The sequence below is a fragment of the Terrapene carolina genome, unplaced genomic scaffold (assembly GCF_002925995.2).
Source record: "Terrapene carolina triunguis isolate 2854851 unplaced genomic scaffold, T_m_triunguis-2.0 Scaffold347, whole genome shotgun sequence".
Lineage (NCBI taxonomy): Eukaryota > Metazoa > Chordata > Testudines > Emydidae > Terrapene > Terrapene triunguis.
Window position 1 is genome coordinate 14,772 of NW_020664698.1, and position 22,057 is coordinate 36,828.

At 45.1% G+C, this 22,057-nt stretch overlaps 1 protein-coding gene across 1 annotated transcript in view; it reads left to right on the forward strand.

Moving 5' to 3' along the window:
* Positions 1-22,057, forward strand: part of LOC112114023 (scavenger receptor cysteine-rich type 1 protein M130-like) — a gene marked incomplete at its 5' end in the record, with an annotated part of 208,992 nt that overhangs the window by 8,615 nt on the left and 178,320 nt on the right. The window contains 3 exons of the mRNA XM_029912881.1: positions 4,633-4,947; positions 7,395-7,709; positions 11,928-11,944. Coding sequence (XP_029768741.1) covers positions 4,633-4,947; positions 7,395-7,709; positions 11,928-11,944 — 647 coding nt within the window. The remainder of the gene's footprint in view (positions 1-4,632; positions 4,948-7,394; positions 7,710-11,927; positions 11,945-22,057) is intronic.

The window sequence follows — 22,057 nt, forward strand, 5'->3', positions numbered from 1 at the left end:
GAAAATGTCACAATGCCTCTATGTAAATCTGTGGTCCACCCATACCTTGAATACTGTGTCAAGTTCTTGTCGCCCCACCTCAGAAAGGATATAGTGGAACTGGAAAAGGTACTGAGAAGGGCAACAAGGATGTTGAAGGGTACAGAATAGTTTCTGTCCAAGGAGAGACTAAAAAGATTAGGGCTGTCTAGCTTAGAAAAGAGACGCATTGGGTGATATGATAGAGGTCTATAAAATAATGAACGGTGTGGAAAAAGTGAGTAACATAAGAACATAAGAACGGCCCTACTGGGTCAGACCAAAGATCCATTTAGCCCAGTATCTTGTCTTCCGACAATGGCCAGTGCCAGGTGCCCCAGAGGGAATGAAAAGAACAGGTAATCATCAACTGATCCATCCCCTGTCGCCCATTCCCAGCTTCTGGAAAACAGCGGCTAGGGACACCATTTCTACCCATCCTGGCTAATAGCCATCAATGGACCTATCCTCCATGAATTTATCTAGTTCTTTTTTGAACCCTGTTATGGTCTTGGCCTTCACAACATCCTTTGGCAAGGTGTTCCACAGGTTAACTATGCGTTGTGTGAAGAAATACTTCTTTTTATTTGTTTTAAACCTGCTGCCTATTAATTTCATTTGGTGACCCCTACTTTTTGTGTTATGTGAAGTAGTAAACAACACTTCCTCATCTACTTTCTCTACAGCAGTCATGATTTTATGGACCTCTGTCATATCTCCCCTTAGCCATCTCTTTTCCAAGCTGAAAAGTCCCAGTCTTATTAATATCTCCTCATACGGAAGCCATTCCATACCCCTAATCATTTCTGTTGCCCTTTTCTGTAACTTTTCCAATTCCGATATATCTTTTTTGAGATGAGGCGACAACATCTGCACACAGTATTCAAGATGTGGGCATACCATGGATTTATATAGATGGAACATGATATTTTCTGTACTATTATCTATCCCTTTCTTAATTATTCCCAGCATTTTGTTATCTTTTTTGACTGCCACTGCACATTGAGTGGATGTTTTCAGAGAACTATCCACAATGACTCCAAGATCTCTTTTTTGAATGGTAACAGCTAATTTAGACCCCTTCATTTTATATGTATATGGTTGGGATTATGTTTTCCAATGTGCATTATTTTGCATTTATCAACATTGAATTTCATCTGCCATTTTGTTGCCCAGTCACCCAGTTTTGAGAGATCCTTTTGTAGCTCTTCACAGTCTGCCTGGGTCTTAACTATCTTTAGTAATTTTGTATCATCTGCAAATTTTGCCACCTCACTGTTTACCCCTTTTTCCAGATCATTTATGAATATGTTGAATAAGACTGTTCACAGTACAGATCCCTGGAGGACACCACTATTTACCTCTTTCCATTCTGAAAACTGATAATTTATACCTACTCTTTGTTTCCTATCTTTTAACCAGTTACCAATCCATGAGAGTACCTTCCCTCTTATCCTGTGGCAGCTTACTTTGCATAAAAGCCTTGGTGAGGGACTTTGTCAAAGGCTTTCTGAAAATCTAAGTACACTATATCCACTGGATCTGCTTGGTCCACATGCTTGTTGACCCCCTCAAAGAATTCTAGTAGATTGGTGAGGCATGGTTTCCCTTTACTAAAACCATGTTGACTCTTCCTCAACAAATTATGTTCATCTATATGTGACAATATTGTTCTTTATTATAGTTCCAACCAGTTTGCCAGGTACTGAAGTCAGGCTTACAGGCCTGTAATTGCTGGGATCACCTCTGGAGCCCTTTTTAAAAACTGGCGTCACATTAGCTATCCTCCGGTCATCTGGTACAGAAGCTGATTTAAATGATAAGTTACAGAGTACAGTTAGTAGTTCTGCTATTTCACATTTGAGTTCCTTCAGAACTCTTGGGTGAATACCATCTGGTCCTGGTGACTTATTGCTGTTTATCAATTTGTTCCAAAACCTCCTCTAATGATACCTCAATCTGGGACAATTCCTCAGATCTGTCATCTAAAAAGAATGTCTCAGGTTTGGGAATCTCCCTCACATCCTCAGCCGTGAAGACCGATGCAAAGAATTCATTTAGTTTCTCCGCGATGGCCTTATCGTCCTTGAGTGCTCCTTTAGCACCTTGATCATCCAGTGGCCCCACTGGTGGTTTAGCAGGCTTCCTGCATCTGATGTACTTAAAAAAATTTGCTATTACTTTTCGAGACTTTACCTAACTGTTTCTCAAATTCTTTTTTGGCCTTCATAATTGTATTTTTACACTTCATTTGCCAGTGTTTATGCTCCTTTCTATTTTCCTTACTAGGATTTAACTTCCACTTTTTAAAGGATGCCTTTTTGCTTCTCACTGCTTCTTTTACTTTGTTATTTAGCCACAGTGGCTCTTTTCTGGTTCTCTTACTATGTTTTTTTTAGTTTGGGGTATATATTTAAGTTGATATATATTATGGTGTCTTTAAAAAGTTTCCATGCAGCTTGCAGAGATATCACTTTTGGCACTGTACCCTTTAATTTCTGTTTAACTAACCCCCTCATTTTTGTGTAGTTCCCCTTTCTGAAATTAAATGTTACAGTGTTGGGCTGCTGTGGTGTTTTTCCTGCCACAGGGATATTAAATTTAATTATAGTATGGTCACTATTACCAAGTGGTCCAGCAATATTCACCTCTTGGACCAGATCCTGTGCTCCACTTAGGACTAAATCAAGAATTGCCTCTCCTCTGGTGGGTTCCAGGACCAGCTGCTCCAAGAAGCAGTCATTTAAGGTGTCAAGAAACTTTATCTCTCTATCCTGTCCAGAGGTGACATGTACCCAGTAAATATGGGGATAATTGAAATCCCCCACTATTTTTAATGAGTTTTTTATTTTAATAGCCTCTCTAATCTCCCTGAGCATTTCACAGTCACTATCACCATTCTAGTCAAGTGGTCGGTAATATATCCCTACTGCTATATTCTTATTATTAGAGCATGGAATTTCTATCCATAGAGATTCTATGGTACAGTTTGATTCATTTACAATTTTTACTTGATTTGATTCTACACTTTCTTTCACATATAATGCCACTCCCCCCCTCACCCCCCCAGCACGACCTGTTCTGTCCTTCCGATATATTTTGTACCCAGGTATTCCTGTATCCCATTGATTATCCTCATTCCACCAAGTTTCTGTGATGCTTATTATATCAATATCTTCATTTAATACGAGGCACTCTAGTTCACCCATTTTATTATTTAGACTTCTAGCACTGGTTTATAAGCATTTTAAAAACATGTCTCCTTTTAGCTGTCTGCCATTACACGACGTAATTGAATGGGACTCTTTTTTATTTGATTGTTTCTGATCAGATCATGCCTGTATTTTATCATTTTCCATCCTCTCGTCCTCACTAGGACATAGAGATTCTCTATTAATAGATCCTCCCCTAAGGAATGTCCGAAACACATGCTCCTCCGCACCTGTCGGCTGAGAAGTGTTATTTACCCATTAGCACAATACAAAACCCAGGTGTCACCTGATGAAATTAATAGGCAGCAGGTTTAATACAAACAAGAGGAAGAACTTTTTCACACAATGCACAGCCTACCCATGAAACTCATTGCCATGGGATGTTGTGATGGACAAAAGTATAAATAGGTTCAGACAAACCTGGATAAATTCCTGGAGGATAGGTCCATCAATGGTTATTAGCTAAGATGATCAGGGACACAACCCCATGCTCAGAGTTACTCTAAGCCTCTGACTGCCAGAAGCCAAGAGCGGAGGACCGGGGTAAGTCACTCTATAATTGCCCTCTTCTGTACACTCCCCTGAAGCTCTGGCAAAGGCCACTTTTGGAGACAGGATTCTGGTCTGACCCAGGCTGGCAGCTCTTGTGTTCTTACAGTTCTTTTCTGGGGAGGGTTTAAATAAACAATGGCTTTCTTCAAATAACAGGTTTTTTTAAATAAACACCTATCTCATGCACTGTACTGTGGCTGCACTGAAATCATTGTTCATGCCCATTCCAGTTGCAGGGTAACTACGGCACAGTAAGGGCCCATTCCTGCTCCCATTAGGGCAGGGAGAGCTTTGCTATTAACTTCAGCAGCATTAGACTAGAGCCCTAAGTCTATTAGACTTTACCGTAGGTACATGTATCCACCTGCCTTTCTTCCTTTATTTGGAAAATAAATGGGTCCCAACAAGTCTGATTTTCTCCAAGCCTCTGGAACCTTCCAACTCTGTAAAAATGTAAAAGAAAATTGGAATTTGGGGTAAATTTGTTAATCTGAAATTTCCTGAACATTCTTAAAATGCTTATTGAAGAACTGTTTGAAAATGTTCAAGTTTTCCAAGTAGGAGCTGATTCTGCCAAGCTTTAGCTTCACTAGTAGTTCTTACTTACAAGAGCTGTCCCATAAGGATGACTCAGATGACTAAAGGTTCAGGGTTAGGTCCTGTCCCTTTAAATGCTTTTAGCAGAAGTTTCTTCACAAAGTCTTCAACATTTCCTAATTCTACTGACTGTTTCTTGTTAAAGACACACATTTTTCAATATCTCAGCCATTGTAGCATCATCATTGATTTGCATGGAAGCTGTTTAGTTATCATTATATTGCACATTGACAGTTGGGATCTATCCCTGCAGGGAGCAGGCGGATCAGACTGGTGAATGGGGCAGGTCGCTGTGCCGGGAGAGTGGAGATTTATTACAATGGCAGCTGGGGGACAGTCTGTGATGATTCCTGGGATCTGTCAGACTCCAATGTCGTTTGCAAACAACTTGGATGTGGACACGCCATCAATGCAACTGTCTCTGCTCATGATGGGCAAGGATCCGGGCAGATCTGGCTGGATGATGTGAACTGCGCTGGGAATGAATCCAATCTCTGGGACTGTCCTTCCAGGGGATGGGGCCAGCACAACTGCAGACACAAAGAGGATGCAGGAGTTCTCTGCTCAGGTCTGTTCTCTGAATGCTCCCGTGGGTCTGATAATCAGGGGACTTCATGAAGTATATGGGTGTCTGAGGAGTGAGCTGAGGATGTCAGAAAGTTTATGTCCTTTTTCCTTTCTCTCTCTCTCTCTCTCTCCCCGCTACCTACCCACTTGCAGTGGTCACCATTAAAAAGTCAGCATTGCCAACAGTTAATACCAAGGGGTACTGCAAATGTCACCTTGATTTCTGAATCTCGGGTACCACTGTTTGCAACTGTTGGTAAATGGTGTCTTTTAAATAATAATTTCATTGCTCATGGGCAGGTCACTGGTCTCCAGAAGAATGTCTCTGATTTTTCTGTAGAAAAATGGGCAGAGTTGTTAGCGATCTCTGGGATTTGAGCCGTTAAACCCCTCGTGTATTTCAGAATCAGAAAACTTCACACCCAACTTCTGCATTTCCTCCTAGAATTCACGGATCTGAGACTGGTGAGTGGCAGTGACTGTGCTGGGCGACTGGAGGTTTTCTACAGTGGGACTTGGGGCAGTGTCTGCAACAGTCCTATGGATGCCGTCACCAGGGCACTTATATGCAAACACTTGGACTGTGGAGACAGAGGGACACTTTTGAAAGAGTTTACACATGGAAGCGGCTCTGGCCCCACCTGGGTGGATGGTGTTCGGTGCGATAAGCAGCACAGCTCCCTTTGGCAATGCCCGTCAGACCCTTGGAAACAACAATCGTGTAACAGAGTAGAAGAAACCCATATTGCTTGTGAAGGTAAATAGCAAACATATATACACACACACATTCAACAGTCAGGTCTAGCTCACTGAAAGATTTTGATGTAATTATTATATTTTGTTACTTTTCACTAGCTCTTTTTATCAAATACATACACATTTATATACATTATAAATAGATGTGTATGTATTTGATAAAAAGATCTAGTGAAAAGTAACAAAATATAACAATTATATAAATCTATATCTATAGCTATATAACATTCTCAGCAATGGTACAAACTTCTTTTCGGTATCTGAGGTTCTAGAAATAGTAATGTGGCCTGTTAATAACAAACACGGACATCGCTATTACACAGAAATACATTTCACCGCAACCACAATTAGGGCCTAATCCAACACCCAGTGAAGTCACGGAATCACAGATTTTAAGGGCTGAAGAGACTGCCAGTAATTCCTGCATCAAGCCAGTACATTTTAGTGGAGCTAGAGCACATCTTTTAGAAATACATCCAGTCTTGATTTAATGACTTCATATCAAGGAGACTCCCCATATCCCTTGGTAAATTGTTTCAATGGTTAATTAGCATGAACAAATTCTAAGCCCTTCGCAATCCTTGTTACTGGGATCAGAATCTTGATCTCTCAAGTCTCACTCATACAGCAGCAGAGCCTTTCAGGAGAGCATTATTACCCTCATTTTACAGACAGGGAATGGAGCCACAGAGAGATGAAGTGTCCCAAGGTCACCCATGGTGCCTTAATGAGCATTGGCTCAGGCCTCTAGTAAGAGCCAGTAAGTGTTACCTATTAAAGAACATGATTCGTGTGCCTTTCTGGTAAACATCTTCCAAGGAATAACAATCAGAGGTTTGGGCTGTGAAGGTGATCTGTAGATCTGTGTCTCAAGTATTATTTATATTATGGTAACACCTAAAATCCCCAAAGGCCTCATTGCCCCAGGCACTGTCAAAACACAAATCGAGAGAGGCCCTGCCATACAGAGTTTACAGTCGAGATAGACGAGACGAGTGAGAGGGGAAACAGATGACAGAGAGGTGAAGGAACTTGCCCAAGTCACACAGCAGATCTGTTGCAGAAACAAAAATAGAACCCCAGTTTTTTAAGTCCGAGTGCAGCACCATAACCACTGGAGAACACTGCCTTTCCGTGTGGGGAAGTTCAGACCTGCAGCTCCTATAGAGCCCCCTCTCAATATTACTTTCCCTCTTCTGTTGGTTCCTGCGGTAATGAAGGTGAGTTACAGCTCAGGTGTCTGTTTCCATTCCAATCTCTGGGCAGAGGGGTCAGGGGGGTTGTCCACGGGGAGAGCTAGAGGAGAATCAGATACTGTCCTGCCAGTTACATAAAGAGACACACCCACCAGCAGGGAGCTGCTTAAAGACTGCAAAATCCAGAGTAACAGCTGAGTAGCTAATTAATTATTCAATAACCCAGATTTTGGCTTTCAGCCAATTTATAAAGCCCTGGTATTAGGGGTGTGAAATACCGATAATCCCTACTCGAACCTGCATCGCACACACTGCCCCATCCACTCACCTCAGCTTTCTCTCCATAGGAAGGAAAAGGAAACCACCTCAGACGCTGTTTACCGAATGCCCGAACTCTACAAGCTGCACAGGTATCTCTGCTTCTCTGTGTCTCCCTCTTGGTCCCTGAGAACTTTCCCAGCTGTCCCAGTAACATGTGAGGTTTCTGCATTTCCAGACCGGGAGAAGTTACGTGTCGTGGGAGGAGACGACAAATGCTCGGGGACAGTGGAGGTTTGGTACCATGGCTCCTGGGGAACAGTTTGTGATGACTCCTGGGACATGGCGGATGCTAACGTTGTGTGTAAACAACTGGGCTGTGGATCTGCTGTATCTGCCCTGGGCGAGGCTGCATTCGGTGAGGGGTCTGGTCCCATCTGGGTACAGATGGTGAACTGCAGAGGGACAGAGTCATCTCTCTGGGACTGTTGTTCCAAGCCTTGGGGTGAGAGTAATTGTGACCATAAGGAAGATGCTGCGGTGAATTGCTCAGGTGAGTGACAGGAGATGTTTCTGTTACATACTGTAATTTTCAGGGGAGGAGGATGGATGAGCCCACCCTCCCCCACCTTGGTCACAGATCAGGCCCCCCCATGTCCTGTGTGCAGGAGCATCATGGATGCTGTGGGGTGGAACCTTTGTGGGGTCAGATTGGCTCAGGCATCAGCCCACATAACCCCTGCATCCATCACAGGACCCAGTGTGCTTGTTTATTAGTAGCGTCCTCATCGCTGCACAGAGCACAAGGGACTTGGGCCCTAAATCACTAACATACAGGCCCTGTGCTACTTTGAGGGACTTTGTGGAGGTGATAGCTGGAGACAACCAGGGACTCTCAGAGGTGAGGTTCCCCCTGGTAACAAACATGTCACCTCCCCCTTGCTCCAAACTCCAACTCTCCTCCCTTTCCCTTTGCAGGTCTGACACAGACGACAGATTCACCAAATACCCCAGGTAAACCATCCCCCTTCTCTATCAAGGGTTAAATTTCCCTGGGGCTGGGTCACAGAGGAGGAGCTGCAAGCTGCAGCCTGAGGGAAGGAGCTCCTTTCCATGACCTGTGACATCTGAGGGCGAAGGACACCCGAGTGGGAGCTGCAGGCCCTGCTGAGCCAGAGGATTCCTGTCTGCTGGTTCAGCTGACAGGGCAGGGCCCATGATTTAAAGAGCAGCCTGTGAGCTGCCCCCATACTTCACAGACTGTGTCCCAGCTCGTTACCCTGCTGGCCTGGGCCGTGCAATGAGTGACTGGGGAGCTCCTTGCTCCCCTCTCCCCGCGACTCTCACAGGATAATCTCTCCTTGTCGAATGTTCATTTCCATCCAGGTCCCCCGCGACGCCCTCCGACCGACAGTGGGAGAGTCACGGTACCCGTGGTCATCTGCATTATCCTGGGGGCCCTGCTCTGCCTGGTCTTAATCATCCTGGGGGCGCAGGTGCGAAGTGCCAGGGCAAAGCGCAGAGGTGGGTGCTGATTGGTGACACTGTGTGAAAGCCCTGTGCAATAGAAGGGGACTGCAGGGTGTCAGAGTGAGGGGTGATACCGGGCTGGGTGGGGTGGCTGAGGATGCCTGTTTACTCCTCTCTCATTTAATATTTCATTAACTGTCTGGCAGTTGAACAGCCCAGCCATGAAATCTGGAGATGATACTAGCTAGGGAGCATCACAGTTTAAGGGAAACTGCATCTGTATCCCCCCCGTTCCCTCCCCGTGGTGCACTCCAGGAGTCCCAAATCACACCTCAGGCTCCAGTCATCCCCTGTCTCTGGGTAGAACCCCCCCAGTCCCATTTCCTCCTGACCAGGGTCTAAAGGCTGCACAACCCCCTGCCTTCCACTGTGATATCCCCAGAAGCCAGGCTGCTTAAAGTCCAGCCCCCATGCTGTGCTTTCTCTCCGCATGCTATGAACAGTGTATTGCCAGCAGTTACAAATTACCTCCCAACTCTTTCTCACCTGACTGCACCTTATTAGTAGGATAAAAGCTTCACAGAGAAAACACACAAAAAATACCAAATTCCTTCACACTTACTAGACATACCAGAAATCACCCATCTTCCTCATGGGCAGCCTGGTACAGCAATGTCCCTTCAAATCATACAGCATTGGCCTTCCCGTGTGCAGAAGATCCTGTTCATTTCCTGAATCAAAACGAAGGCCCTGAGTTTGTTTAAACTCAGCCTTTTCTACCAAAAGACTTTCTTTGTCTCCTGGTCTCTGGTAACCAGGTCCGGCTCCAGGCACCAGCCCAGCAAGCAGGTGCTTGGGGCGGCCAATGAAGAGGGTGGCGGCACGTCCGGCTCTTCGGCGGCAATTCAGCGGCGGGTCCCTCACTCCCTCTCGGAGTGAGGGACCAGCTGCCGAATTGCCGCCGAAGACTGAATCGGTGGCGGTAGAGCTGCTTCCGAAATGCTGCAGATCGCGAACGCGGCTTTTTTGTTTTGTTTTGTTTTGTTTTTTCCTGCTTGGGGCGGCAAAAACCCTGGAGCCGGCCCTGCTGGTAGCCCAGTTTGTACCAGTCCATGCCCATCGCCCCAAGGCCTGGTACCTCTCTGGATTGTTTACGATCTCAGTGTTTCACCTCAATAATCCTCCATTGTTTTTTCTTCCTGGAGGACCTGTGGTAACCCTCATCCATGGCGTAAAACACAATCATACCTAAACCATTCACAGATTTCATACAATGGTTCCCAATGATACTGCATGGGGTTGCAATATCTGTCACAGGAGGAGTTCTGAATATCAGTGAGGAGAGATAACACGGAAAGGGACCTACATAGACTGGAAATGATGTCAGACAAAAAAGGGTACAAAAATAGAGCTGGGAAAATAGTTCTGTAGAGAGAAATCCAGTGGAAACAGAATCTTAGGAAGGAGAAATTCTGGAAAGGAGCATTATACTGTATTATACTCATAAGTGGCTCTTATAGAGGATTTTGCATCTATAAAACTGTACAAATATTAGCTACCAGCACCCTGGGAGGCAGATAGAGAACAGGATTGCCATTAACATACACATAACAGTCACAGTTTAGCACTAGGGCAATGTCTATAATGTTAGAGAAGAATGAGCAAGCTGACCCAGAGACGGATTGAGTAGATGGACTTCTTTATTGTGGTACTTGTTCCCCTCGACCCAATTGTCCAGTAAGCACTGGATTAGTTACAGCACACGCTTTTTATTTAAGTTAGTATGTAAACGCCTACATCTGCTATAACACCCCCAAATCCCATATTAAGCACTAGAAACACCCATACTATGATTATACCCACCCTGATTGACTGATTACAGCATTACACATATTATACACACATTTTTACCTTGAACATACATTTCTTTGCAGTAATTTGTTGTCACAAGTTCCCTTAATCAGCAGTTCTCAGGGGAGGGAGGGGCCATGACTCAGGGCTCGTCTATATAGCTGGGAAAGGAAGGGAGGGCGAGATAACACTTCTTTTACACAAAGGGTATTCTTTAGACAACTACATTCCTTATGCAGCTGCAATGTTTATCAATTCTCAGCAAGCAACAGGGAAGGGAAAAGGATGGCAACTTATTTATCAAATGGAGAAACACTGCTTGCCTGTGCCCTTATCCCTTAATGCCATGTCAGCACACCAGCAGCTTCCCAAGTCTTTACTTAACCCTAACATATCCCAACATATAATCAGATCTCATGCTTCAGGGCTTCAGATAGTCATCTTCAGGGGTCAGGAAGGCGTTGGGCCCTCTCTCTCCTCTTGCATATTTGTGGGGGACAGGTTTCCCTCCTCTGTAGCATCTGAGATTGGTCACAGCTATAGAAGGGAGGCTGGATGAGCTGGAACAGACTCTGAGATGGTACAGAGAAGAATCTTTCTTAGACACCTAGCTGAGATTTGGGTCATCAGATTTGGGTCAGGAAAGAATTTTTTCCAGGTCAGATTGGCAAAAAAGGAACCTTGGGGGATTTTCATCTTCCTCTGAAGCATGGAGCAGGAATCGCCTTCCAGGATCATCTGGCATCTCTCACCTAATCAATTCCCTTCCATTGCATGGACACTGGGCATTAGTGGTATCTCAGTCCCTCCTGTGCTCCGCCTGTGGCACACAACAGTTTGTTCTCCTGAGGACTGAAATGCTTTAGTCTAACTAAGACTTTGGGCTCAAACATGGATGTATCTGGGTGAAATATATACAGGAGTTCAGACTAGATGTTCTAATGGTCGCTTCTAGTCTTAAACTGTATGGAAAAAAAGTGCTATCACCATTTTGCAGAAAGGTGTAAACACCAGTGTGGGGGAAGAATTATTTAAGATTCTCCAAAGGGCAATAATCAGGAATAATGGGATGAGATTAAAGAGGAAACATTTTGGCTGAATGTGAAGAAACTTCCTGACAGTGAACTAGCCTTTGGAGCCAGTATCAGAGATTGTGGAAAGGGATGTTGTCCCCGTCACCTGTCACATTTAAATCAAGTCTGGACAGAGCAGTAGGAATGTGCTGTAGGGTTCAGGCTCGCACTGGGCCCAGGGGGAGGGGCTGGATGATCCCCTAGGGTTTCCCATCTCTGGTTTCTATGACCCTGTGCAAACCCTGCCCTTTGTTTTCAGGTTCCAGAAGACCCTTGGATCCCTTCTCTGAGGCCGTGTATGAGGAGATTGACTATAACCTGATGAGAGAGAAGCAGGAGATGTTCAGTCGCTCAGGTCTGTGTGTTTCAATCTTAAGAGGGAGCAAATATGAAAGTCACTTTCCATTCAGAGGCCCTGACCCAGAGCTAAATCACTGGAGCTTCAGCCCCGTGTGAGCTTGTGATTGGAGCTGGGTGCAAGTTTTGGTTAAAACAATTTAGGTGAATGTTATGTATGCAAAGGAGAACATTTTTATGTAGGGGAATTCACTCACTAGCGGTGCTACTGTTAGTGCCAGCCAGTTGTTGTCTAGAAGAAAAGGATTTTGCTTGGCGTTCAGTGAAGTTTCCTCCTTGCTAGTGGCCAGTTCATCTGTAGATTTGCTTTTCCTGACATACAAAATATAAGATTTCATTGTTGCTGCTGACTGTGAGAGATTACACGTGTTCCTCACCACACAAATACAACCCCTAACTTTTCTGGCCACAAGCATGGCATTCTATTGAAGATTAAACACAAGCAGTGTGATTCTAGAACCACTCAGGTAGAAAATTGTGATCTCAGAAATGAACAGCAAGTATTCCAGTTTAGAGGGGCCACCTTGGCATCTGAACAATGTTGTTCACCTTTGACTTGAAATAACCACGCTGGGACACACTGAAGACTTTAACATAACTCACCCTGAATCGTGGCATTCTCATTCAGAAACAGTTTCTTATTATCTTGAAGCAAATAAGATCAGTGACTGCTAACCAAAACAGGCTGTTCTCTTGATAGTCTATGGGTCCAAGATATTTGACATTCATTATAAGGTCACTCATTGCACCAGCTTTGCCCAAGACCAAGACATACGACAAAATCGTAGCTTTGCTGAAGGCACATTTCTCACCTATGCCATCTGTCACTGTTTGGAGATTTCAATTTCATAAATGAAATCATTGAGCTGACGAGGGCATTGCCGCCTATATTGCCAAGATGCATCGCATCGCCAACCATTGTAACTTTGGTTATGTTCTCACCAACATGCTGCGAGATCGCCTTGACTGTAGAGTTCAGGAGAAAGCACTTCAGTGCCATCTCCTTGCGGAGCCAAATTTGACATTCACTGTCCCTCAGGAAAAGGTCTTGGCCACCGAAACAGCATCATTGCACACTGAGGAAATTTGTGTCATGGCAACCAACATGAATGCTGTACTTCACAATCAGAAAGATTATCATCGTCGACAAATTCAGCAGAACAATGGGAACTCAAACACATTAATGTCATCGGACCAGATTAATCACCTGAACATCTGCTAAGGCTGAGGGGAACAGCATCAACACTCTGCTTGGAAATTCAAAGGCACAAAGTGCCATTTCTGCAAAAGGAAAGGTCACGTTGAGAAATTCTGCCAATCAAAGTTAAAAGCATGAAACAAAAGGACAATGACCAGTATTCTCATCCTCGTGCATCAAACATACTTGATGCTTCCTTCGAAAATGATATCAAGAAGCTTTCTACATTTGGAACCATCCACAACAAGGAATCTTGAGGTTCTGAAATATTTGCAACAGTGCTTATCAATTATCATGAGTGCAAAATGGAAGTCAACTCTGGTTCTGCAGTGTCAATCATCCATGAAGACACATTCTGTCAGTTTTTCTCGCATTGTCCTCCCAATTTGTCAAATCCATTGTGCAGCTTTCAAGACTACAATGGACAAAATGTTGACCTCATCGGAAACTGTAATATGAATATTTGCCTCTCATCATCACAAAAAGTCAACATAAAAGTATCTTAGACAGGAACTGGTTCACACAGCTGGGAATCAACATGCAAGGCATCTATGCCATCAACAAAGAGTAAATAAGAAAGATCACTGATGAATTCCCTCACGTGTTTTCTGAAGAATTGGAAGCTTACAAGGGGCCTCCAGAGTTGTTTCACCTGGATCCGACAGTCGTGCCGATCCACATGAAGGTCAGGAATGTACCATTTGCCCTATGTCCAAAGACTGACATAGAACGAGAATGTCTCCTTGCAGAGGGAATCTTTGAGCCAGCTACAGATATGAAATGGGCTACACCAAGTACCCATACTCAAGCTAAATGGCAAAGTTAGAATCTTTGGAGATTATAAGTGCACTTTGATCAAGGCACTTAAACAGCGTTTTACCCAGAGCCTGCTGTTAACCAACTGCTCCCTGTTCTTGCTGGAGGAAAAGTCTTCAGAAAACTCAATCTTGCCCAAAAATGTAAGAAGTGATTGTTGACAAAGATGCGGCAGATGCACAGACGATGATCACTCATCGAAAATTTCGAGTCAGGTGTCTCCAGTTTGGGATTTTCATTGCATTGGGAATTTTCCAATGGTTCATGGGAACTCTACTTTCCAGAATTCCAGGTGCTATAAGTATATTTTGACGACATCCTGATTATGGTATCAGTCAAGGATGAGCTTGCCAAGCAACTTTGAAAAGTCTTGTGCTGATTTGCAAAGTCAAGTATTTGAATCAAGAAGGAAAAATGTGAATTTGGAGCTACAAGTGTCACCTTCTTGGGCTGTCGATGCATCTGATATCCACCCAACAGAAAACAAGGTACGGGCAATCCATGATCCAAAATCCAAACAGGAACTTCAAACTTTTCTAGGGTTGCTCAACTTCTGTTACCAAGGGTTTTCAGAACCCACAGCAATGGTAACATAACTTTTTCACTGCAGGCAGTGTCAGGAATAACTCAGTGGGAACATAGCACTCCAGCTGATGAAAAATGATACAAGTAAGGATGCTCTTATTTACAACTACAATTTATTCCAATTAAGCACACAGAGACATAAGAAATAGGAATATAACATCCCAAACATTTACTTAAATTCTGAGCAGGTATTGAGTAATTGACAGCTGGTCTGCAGTGGCCAGTTGTTTACCTGCTGGGGAGAAAAGGTGTCAGGAAAAATGTCTCTCTTAGGACACTGTGATGGGGTGGACTAGGCCCAAAGGCCTCCTGCTGGAGACCTCAGGGTTCTGCCACATCCATCCTAGGAAAGAAGCAGTGGAGTGGTCCTCCAAGCAGGTTAGAGTAGCTGTAGGAGAAGCAGCCAATCAGGGCCTAGGAGGTCCATATAAAAGGAGGTACAGAGCAGTAGTTAGTTGCTGCTTGGAGCAGAAGAAAGGACTGCAGTCCTAGCTGCCTGGAAGATCAGCAGTGCCATGGATGGTTTGCTAGCAGGGACCGGGTGAGCATTGAGGGAGCTCCTGGCTGGTTGCTAGGACTGAGTAGGGATTAAGCCTGGGGAGGGCTGCAGGAAGATAGTGTCTCCAGGGAGGAAGCCCTGGGGATACAGCCCCATATCAGGTCTGGACTACTTAAAGACCAAAGCCCAGGGAGGGCTAGAGAGAGACACCAGCAGAGGGGTATTGAGATAGGCCTCGGTGGACCATATACCCGAAAGCGGTTTATGCTGGTTAACAGGCAGACAGTGTGACTCGGCCGGAGCACTGTGTCACTGGCAAACCCACCTGAGAACCACTGAAAGGGGTCACCAGAACTAAAGAACTCAGACACGCTCAACCAGAAGGGGGCACTCATGAGAGGTGGGTGCCAACCCCATTACAGACATCTTCAGAGGGCTGCTCCAAAGTACATTCTATATCTAGTCCTCTTTATAACTAGCTTTTACAAAACACATAGCTCATAGTGATCCCTACTGAGTCATCGCTTTCTCCTAACATCAATAAACTATTTATCAACAAACATTCCTAACAATCTTAATCATAATAAGATTCTATATCAAAGGCACCCAAATTGAAGGTTCTCTTCCACTTATTTGCTTTCAGTCTCCATTGTTGACTTTTTCTCTCCCCTCCTCCCATTCTGATTAGCAGAAACTGCCAGCATACAGCTAGCATTTGACCTTGCCTTCAGAAGCCTCCTTAATCAAATTAAACCTTAACTATGTGGTGTTCTATTTTATTAAGTCATAGTAGCTGAATGCACATGATATGGTTGCAATTATCTTGATCACATTCTGGGGTACACACACCCCTCAAATCCAGGCAACACTTCCACTACCATGTTTTCCAAAAAAGGCAACAGTTACTGAACCTCTTCATCACCTTCTTGACAAGGGAGCTCCAAAGAAATGGATTTGCCAGCATGCAGAAGCCTTCAGGAATGTCAAGAAGTTACTGACGTCTGACTCCATCCTCATTCACTATGAAAAACAGAGGCCATTGATCATTACCTATGATGTATTACATTATGGCGTTGGAGCCATTCTCAGCCAACCCGTTCCAGAGAGAAAAGAGGCACCTATCACCTACATCCTCTGAGAGAAACTATGCACAAATTGATAAAGATGATCTCACTGCCATTGCTGCAGCCAAGAAATTCCACAATTACATTTACAGTCTGTGTTTGAGATTCATACTGACTACAAGACACATCTAGGAATTCTCTCCAATAACAAGCCAACACCTTCAGTCATGTTACCACAAATGCAATGGTGGAGTGTCATGCTAAGTACTACTGCAACGATCACTGCTCTGTGTCAATTGTTCATGACTCATTTATCACCAGATACTATCATATCTGATAACGAAACTGCTTTTACAGCTGACGAGTCCAGGAACTTCACCAAAAGCAATCTTATTCGAGCTGTCACCGTTGCCCCATGCCATCACCAAGCAAATGATCCAGCTGAACAGCAACAACCAAAGATGCTATAATGAGGATCATCAAGGGAGACTGGCCGACAAGGCTTGCCAGATTCCTCATTACACAACATGTCACTCCATGCCCAAGTACCAGAGTTAGCCCAGCCGAGCTACTCATGGGACAATGTCTTAAGACATGGGTTCAACATCTCAACCATGACCTATCTGAGGAATTGGAACACAAGCAGGATCATGCTCTGGATTCCTCCCTATCATCTACCCTGCGGTTCCTTCACACAACAAGAAAGTGTCTTTGTAGAAGTTATGGAGGTAGGTTCCTTCAGCAGTCATTGAGGTCACTGGTTCTATCTCATATAAGGTCCAGATTGCCAGTGGACAAGTTTGGCATCATCACATTGATCAGCTGAAAAGCTGCTCATCTCCAAGCAACATTACTCCAGAGAAGCCATTAGATGTGTCTCCTCTAGAGCCAACCATCGATTCTCCATTATCGGTACAGCCTGCAGCCTCTGACACTCTGAGCTCACCGAAGCTGCTACTTGAAGGGGACAACGCTCCTGTCTCACCAGGGGTTCATGCTGAATTTCAGTCACCAAAGACACCTGCCCTGCCAAGTATTGTAGCGAGACCACAGCGCAGGCGAGATCACTCACGATGGTTGGATGATTGTGTTGCCAAGGGGGGGAGAAGGGTTATGTATACAGGGAAAAATACAGACTCAGAGATACCGAAACATTTTACAAATTCACATCAATTTCACCAAGTTGTTCCAAACACAAACACACATAATACATTTTGTTTCAACATTTTCTACACAGAACATTTTGGTTTTTTCAATTTGCAATTATCTTTCATTTACAAATTTCCTTTACTGTATTAATAAAAAATTTTAAAACATTTTGAAAATGTCAAAAAATCCAAAATTGTTTCATTCAATATGAATTTTTCTCTCTTTTTTTAAACTTTTAACTTAGCCAAAATGTTCATAAAAAGTCATTTTTGCTCAACCCCAAATTATTTTTAAAATGTGTTTTACAATGGCCAGCAAACTAAAATTCTGTTTCTCTCCCAGCCCTGGCTGTGAATACTGCAGGAGTTGGGGCTGGGGTGAGTCCAGCAGTTACTCTTGTAGACAGATGAAGATCGGCTTCCTTCCCACCATACTCTGCAAGTCCCAATTCTAGGGACGGTTAATGTCACTCTCCCCATCCTGCAGCCTTGGATTGTAACCAGTTATGGGTCAAGAAAGCGACTGTCTGGGGCCAGGCTAAACTATCATTTGAAAACTGCTTTGGAGCATTGGGGCAGGGGATGTTCTGTGCCCCTCTCCCACCACAGCCATTGGCCTGCTGGGTCAACTCCCTCCTGCCCCCGGAGCAGAGAGATCAGCCCAGGAGAGCCTCATGACTTTGAGTCCCGGCCCTTTTATCCTTTGTGCCATTTTGTCTCAATGTCAGATGGGAACATCCTTCCCAAGGGCTGTGTTCAAGGCACCCCCCAGGATCACAGTCAAGATGGCTAGAGTGAATCACAAACTCTGCTCTGGGCCTGTCTTGGCCTACGTCAAGCTGTCCTGCTGTGGCTCAAGTGCGTGAGTACCAGGCTCAGGGCAGACTGTTAGGAAGCAGGGCACAAACCGCAGATTGGCTGTGAATTCTATACTTCGATTTCACCAACCATGTAACAAGTGTAAACTCCTCAGGCATTATACACAGCCTAACCATGGAGTCACAGACAGTCCCCTTGGTACTCCGGTCTATCTTGTCAGCTAGGTGAGCTTAGCTTTGCGCTAGATGGTCCTTTACGTCAAAAATCACAACAGCATTCAGGTAATTTCCAGTCCCAAAGGACCAGCCACTTCTCCCAGGTCAATTGGACCTTAGAACTCACAACGAAGATGTTTGTAGCCAATCCTGTAATAAACTATCTAAGGATTTATTAAATAGGAGAAGAAATGAGTTATTTACAAGGTTAAGGCAGGGAAACACACATAGACAAAGAAGTTTCAAAAAGTAATAGAAGCTTCTATAATAAGCAAGCTCTATATCTTCTTTAGGGCTAACCCAGGCCAAGCACTGTGGATGTTTTGCTTATGCTTAGTAATCCTTGCTCCTGCTTTGAGCAGGGGGTTGGGCTAGATGACCTCCTGAGGTCTCTTCCAACCTTAATCTTCTATGATTCTATGATTAATGGGGGAGATGGGTATTTGCCCTTAAGAAGGAGGAGTCTTCTCTTTGGCTGAGGTGGCCAGGACCATTGTGGACCCTGGCCTGGACCCATAGCCAGAGATGTGCCCTTCACTCACCCCACAGGGTATGTGAATTACCAGCATCCTTCAGGTCAGATTGTATTATCCTCTCAGTCACATTTTCCACAATGAAATGGAGATTTCTCTTGGGGAGTCTGCATCAGCCTCTCACCGCTCAGAGTAGCTGTGATTCAGCATCTTCTCTAGAAGGACAACCAGACTGAGACCGGAAATTGTGCTCCAGGCCCCGGGTGTGTTCCCATTCCCACAGTTCTGCTGTTCTCACTGTGATGAATTTCTGGTTCTCGTCTCTCCAGTCTCCTATTCAGATGATTCAGTGACGAAGCTTCAGTATTACACCGGGGACAGCGAGGGGGAAAACGATCCTGGATCAGAACAAGGTAACGGGGGAGGGGCAGACTCAGGCCGAGAGACACAAATCTGGGCAGAGAACAGAATTTCTATGACACTTTCTGCAATCACAGCCATTTCCCCTGACACGGTTCCCATTTTACACAGTTGGGTCTAATCCCATTGAACAAGATTTCTGTCAGAATCTCAGGATAGAAACATGTGACCATCTCCTGAGCACAGACCCCTTGGAGGGGCTCCCAGTGACCTCCCCAGGTGAGGAACTGGAGGAGATGGGTCAGTCTCTTTGGATAAAGGTGTCAGAGCCCAGTGGAGCTCAACTCACATTGCTCAGAGAGACGAGAAGATTGTCTTGTGTAATAATTACAGGTGGGCTCAACCCAACTCACTGATCCGAACCCACCAGAACATCGCGGGTGGGGGGATTTCCAGATTCTGACCCCAGCTCTGGATCTCAGTTTTGCAGCTGACACCTGTCACTATAACAAGCTGAAACAACCCCCTGGATTTGAACTTCCTGGCCTGGGCCCATCTCTAGTTATAAACAGGGCGGCATTTCTACCCCAGCTGCTCTCAAGGGAGTCCATGAATTTGGGCCCTGTGGGAGTTTAGCCTGTGGCTGGGGGAGGAGACACTGAGCAGATGAGCCAGTTCTGCTGAGAAGCTGGAGCGCTGCCAAGCTGAGACCTGGGCTGCCTGAGGGGCTAGTGGAGAGCAGGAGCTCACAAAGGATCAGGCCAGTCACCTCCCAGCGGGAGCTTTAATTCCTGCAGAGGGGAGGTTCCCCCTCCGCAGGGTAACAGGAAAATTCAAACCTGTCTGCAGAGATCAGCTGGATTCACACAGGCCAGCTCTGGCCTGGCAGCGCCCGTGTTCCAACCTGTTATCTCAGCACAAGCCCAGATCCTGCTCCCACTGAAACACATACAAGAGCTGCTGTTGGATTCTGCAGGGACAGGATTGGCCCCTAGTTATTTCTGGGACTCCTGTTTCACTGTAGTTCTCTAACTTGTGCCCTTCTCACCATGGGCCCCTTTGACATCCCCCTCACACGTCTACCATGATAAACTGCTCTAGTTATAAGGGCCACCTGCACTGAAGAGACACTGCTGGTGACAGGGGCTGAGTGTGGTGTTTGCTGTTCCAGAGGGAGCTTCCCCGGAGCGGTCTCAGTTGGATTACGATAACGTAGAGGAGCCTGCCTTGAACGACGTCCCCCAGACTCCAGATGGCCGAGGTGAGCAGTGAATCCACCTACTGGAAGAAACGTCACCCTGACGAAAAACTAACTGTATTTCCCAGTTAGGACAATAATGGTTTGTTAAGAAAACCACAAAGTTCCCAACCAGTATTTTCTATTGGCGTAATGCTGGGGGCACTGACCAGGTGCATTATAAGAACTGTGTGGAGGCCCAGGGATAGGGAAGCATGTGATGCCCTAGGTAATAACAGAGACTCATTGCAGGGATGGAAGGAACAGTTCACTCAGGAGCTGCCCACGTGGTGCTTGCTTCAGGTCACTGCCCTGTGACCCTCACTGCCATGATCACTAGGGTTACTCACCATTTGTAAAGAGGGCACATCGAAGTAGAGATGTCATCAGTGCTGCAATGTTCCTTTCCTGCCTTTCCTGGAATTCTGCTATAGCAGCTTATATACACTGTGATAGGGGGGTGGGTGGGACATGCAGATTTTACACTCAAAGGGCCATGTCATGCTCTTATTAGCCGGATTAGCTCCCAGTGGTGTCTGATGGCAGTTTATGGGGTAAACATTATCAGGAGAACACATTGTAATTATTGTAACCAAATGCCTCTCAACCAGCTATTGAAATGTATCAAATCAATGTGATATGTGAAATCCCCCAGTCTGAGGTTCCAGAGGAGGGCTCCTCTTCCTGCTCTGAGGGTGGAAGTTAAGTGCTGAGAGATCCCCAGGGACCAGTTAGGCTAGTGCATCTGCAGCTTGTAGCTTATTTCTACCTTCACTGTGAATATTCTCTTAATTACTTCACATCTTCACATCAGATGCCCCTGCCCTGCCTGGAGATGTCACAGGGGATGGTTATGATGATGCCAGAGAAGTGTCTGACCCTGAAGGTGACCCTGCTTTGGGGCAGAATGATGAGGAAGGCACTGGGGCGAGTGACAGAGATTCCCAGACAGGTGAGTGGAGAACTGTTTACACTTCACAGTGTCTCTGCAGAGTGGGAGGGCTGGAAATGTGGGGTACACAGCAAGGGAACAGCCCTGGCCAACCCAATACCTGTGAGAAAATCTTTCCTTCTCTTGTCTCTCCATTCCCTCAAAGCAGAGGCTTCGGTGCCTGCCATGGGGAGAGGAACAGCAGGGTCCCTGCTGGGTGGTAATTTGTGGTCAAACCAGCAAGATACCTGGAATCCTTCTGCCTCTAGGTTCCAATCCTTGTGTGGCTGCCACGCCCTGGATGAGCTGGATTCCCACCAGTTTACTGTGCGTGTATCTTTTGGGCAGAATCATATGAACCAAAGTCCTGTTACTCCTGTGCAAATGTTAAAGAGCCCATGACACATCCTGTAAAAGTCGGGCTTTGCCAATTGTTCTTGGCCAAAATCTCCCATTTCCTCCCGATTTTGCCATGAGCAGAGACACCATCAGCCAACACAGAGGAGGTGCAGTGGTGATGAAATGTGCATTGATTAGTACTTGACAAGAATAAGGTGCTTATGTTCATTGTTAGGGCAGAGTGAAAGTTATGATGTTCTTAACTAAGCACTCCTGGTTGGTAAGTGCTTGGGTTTTCTACATGAAGTAACAGGTAAATAGAGTTCTCACTTGGCAGTGTTAGCTGGTCTGGAAACCAAAGGTTTTAATTTCCAGACTATTTATAGAGATGATGGATTAGAACTTCTCCTAGAGCCGCCAGAAGACTGAAGGGGGAACAATTCCTAACCATTACTGTAGAGCAGAG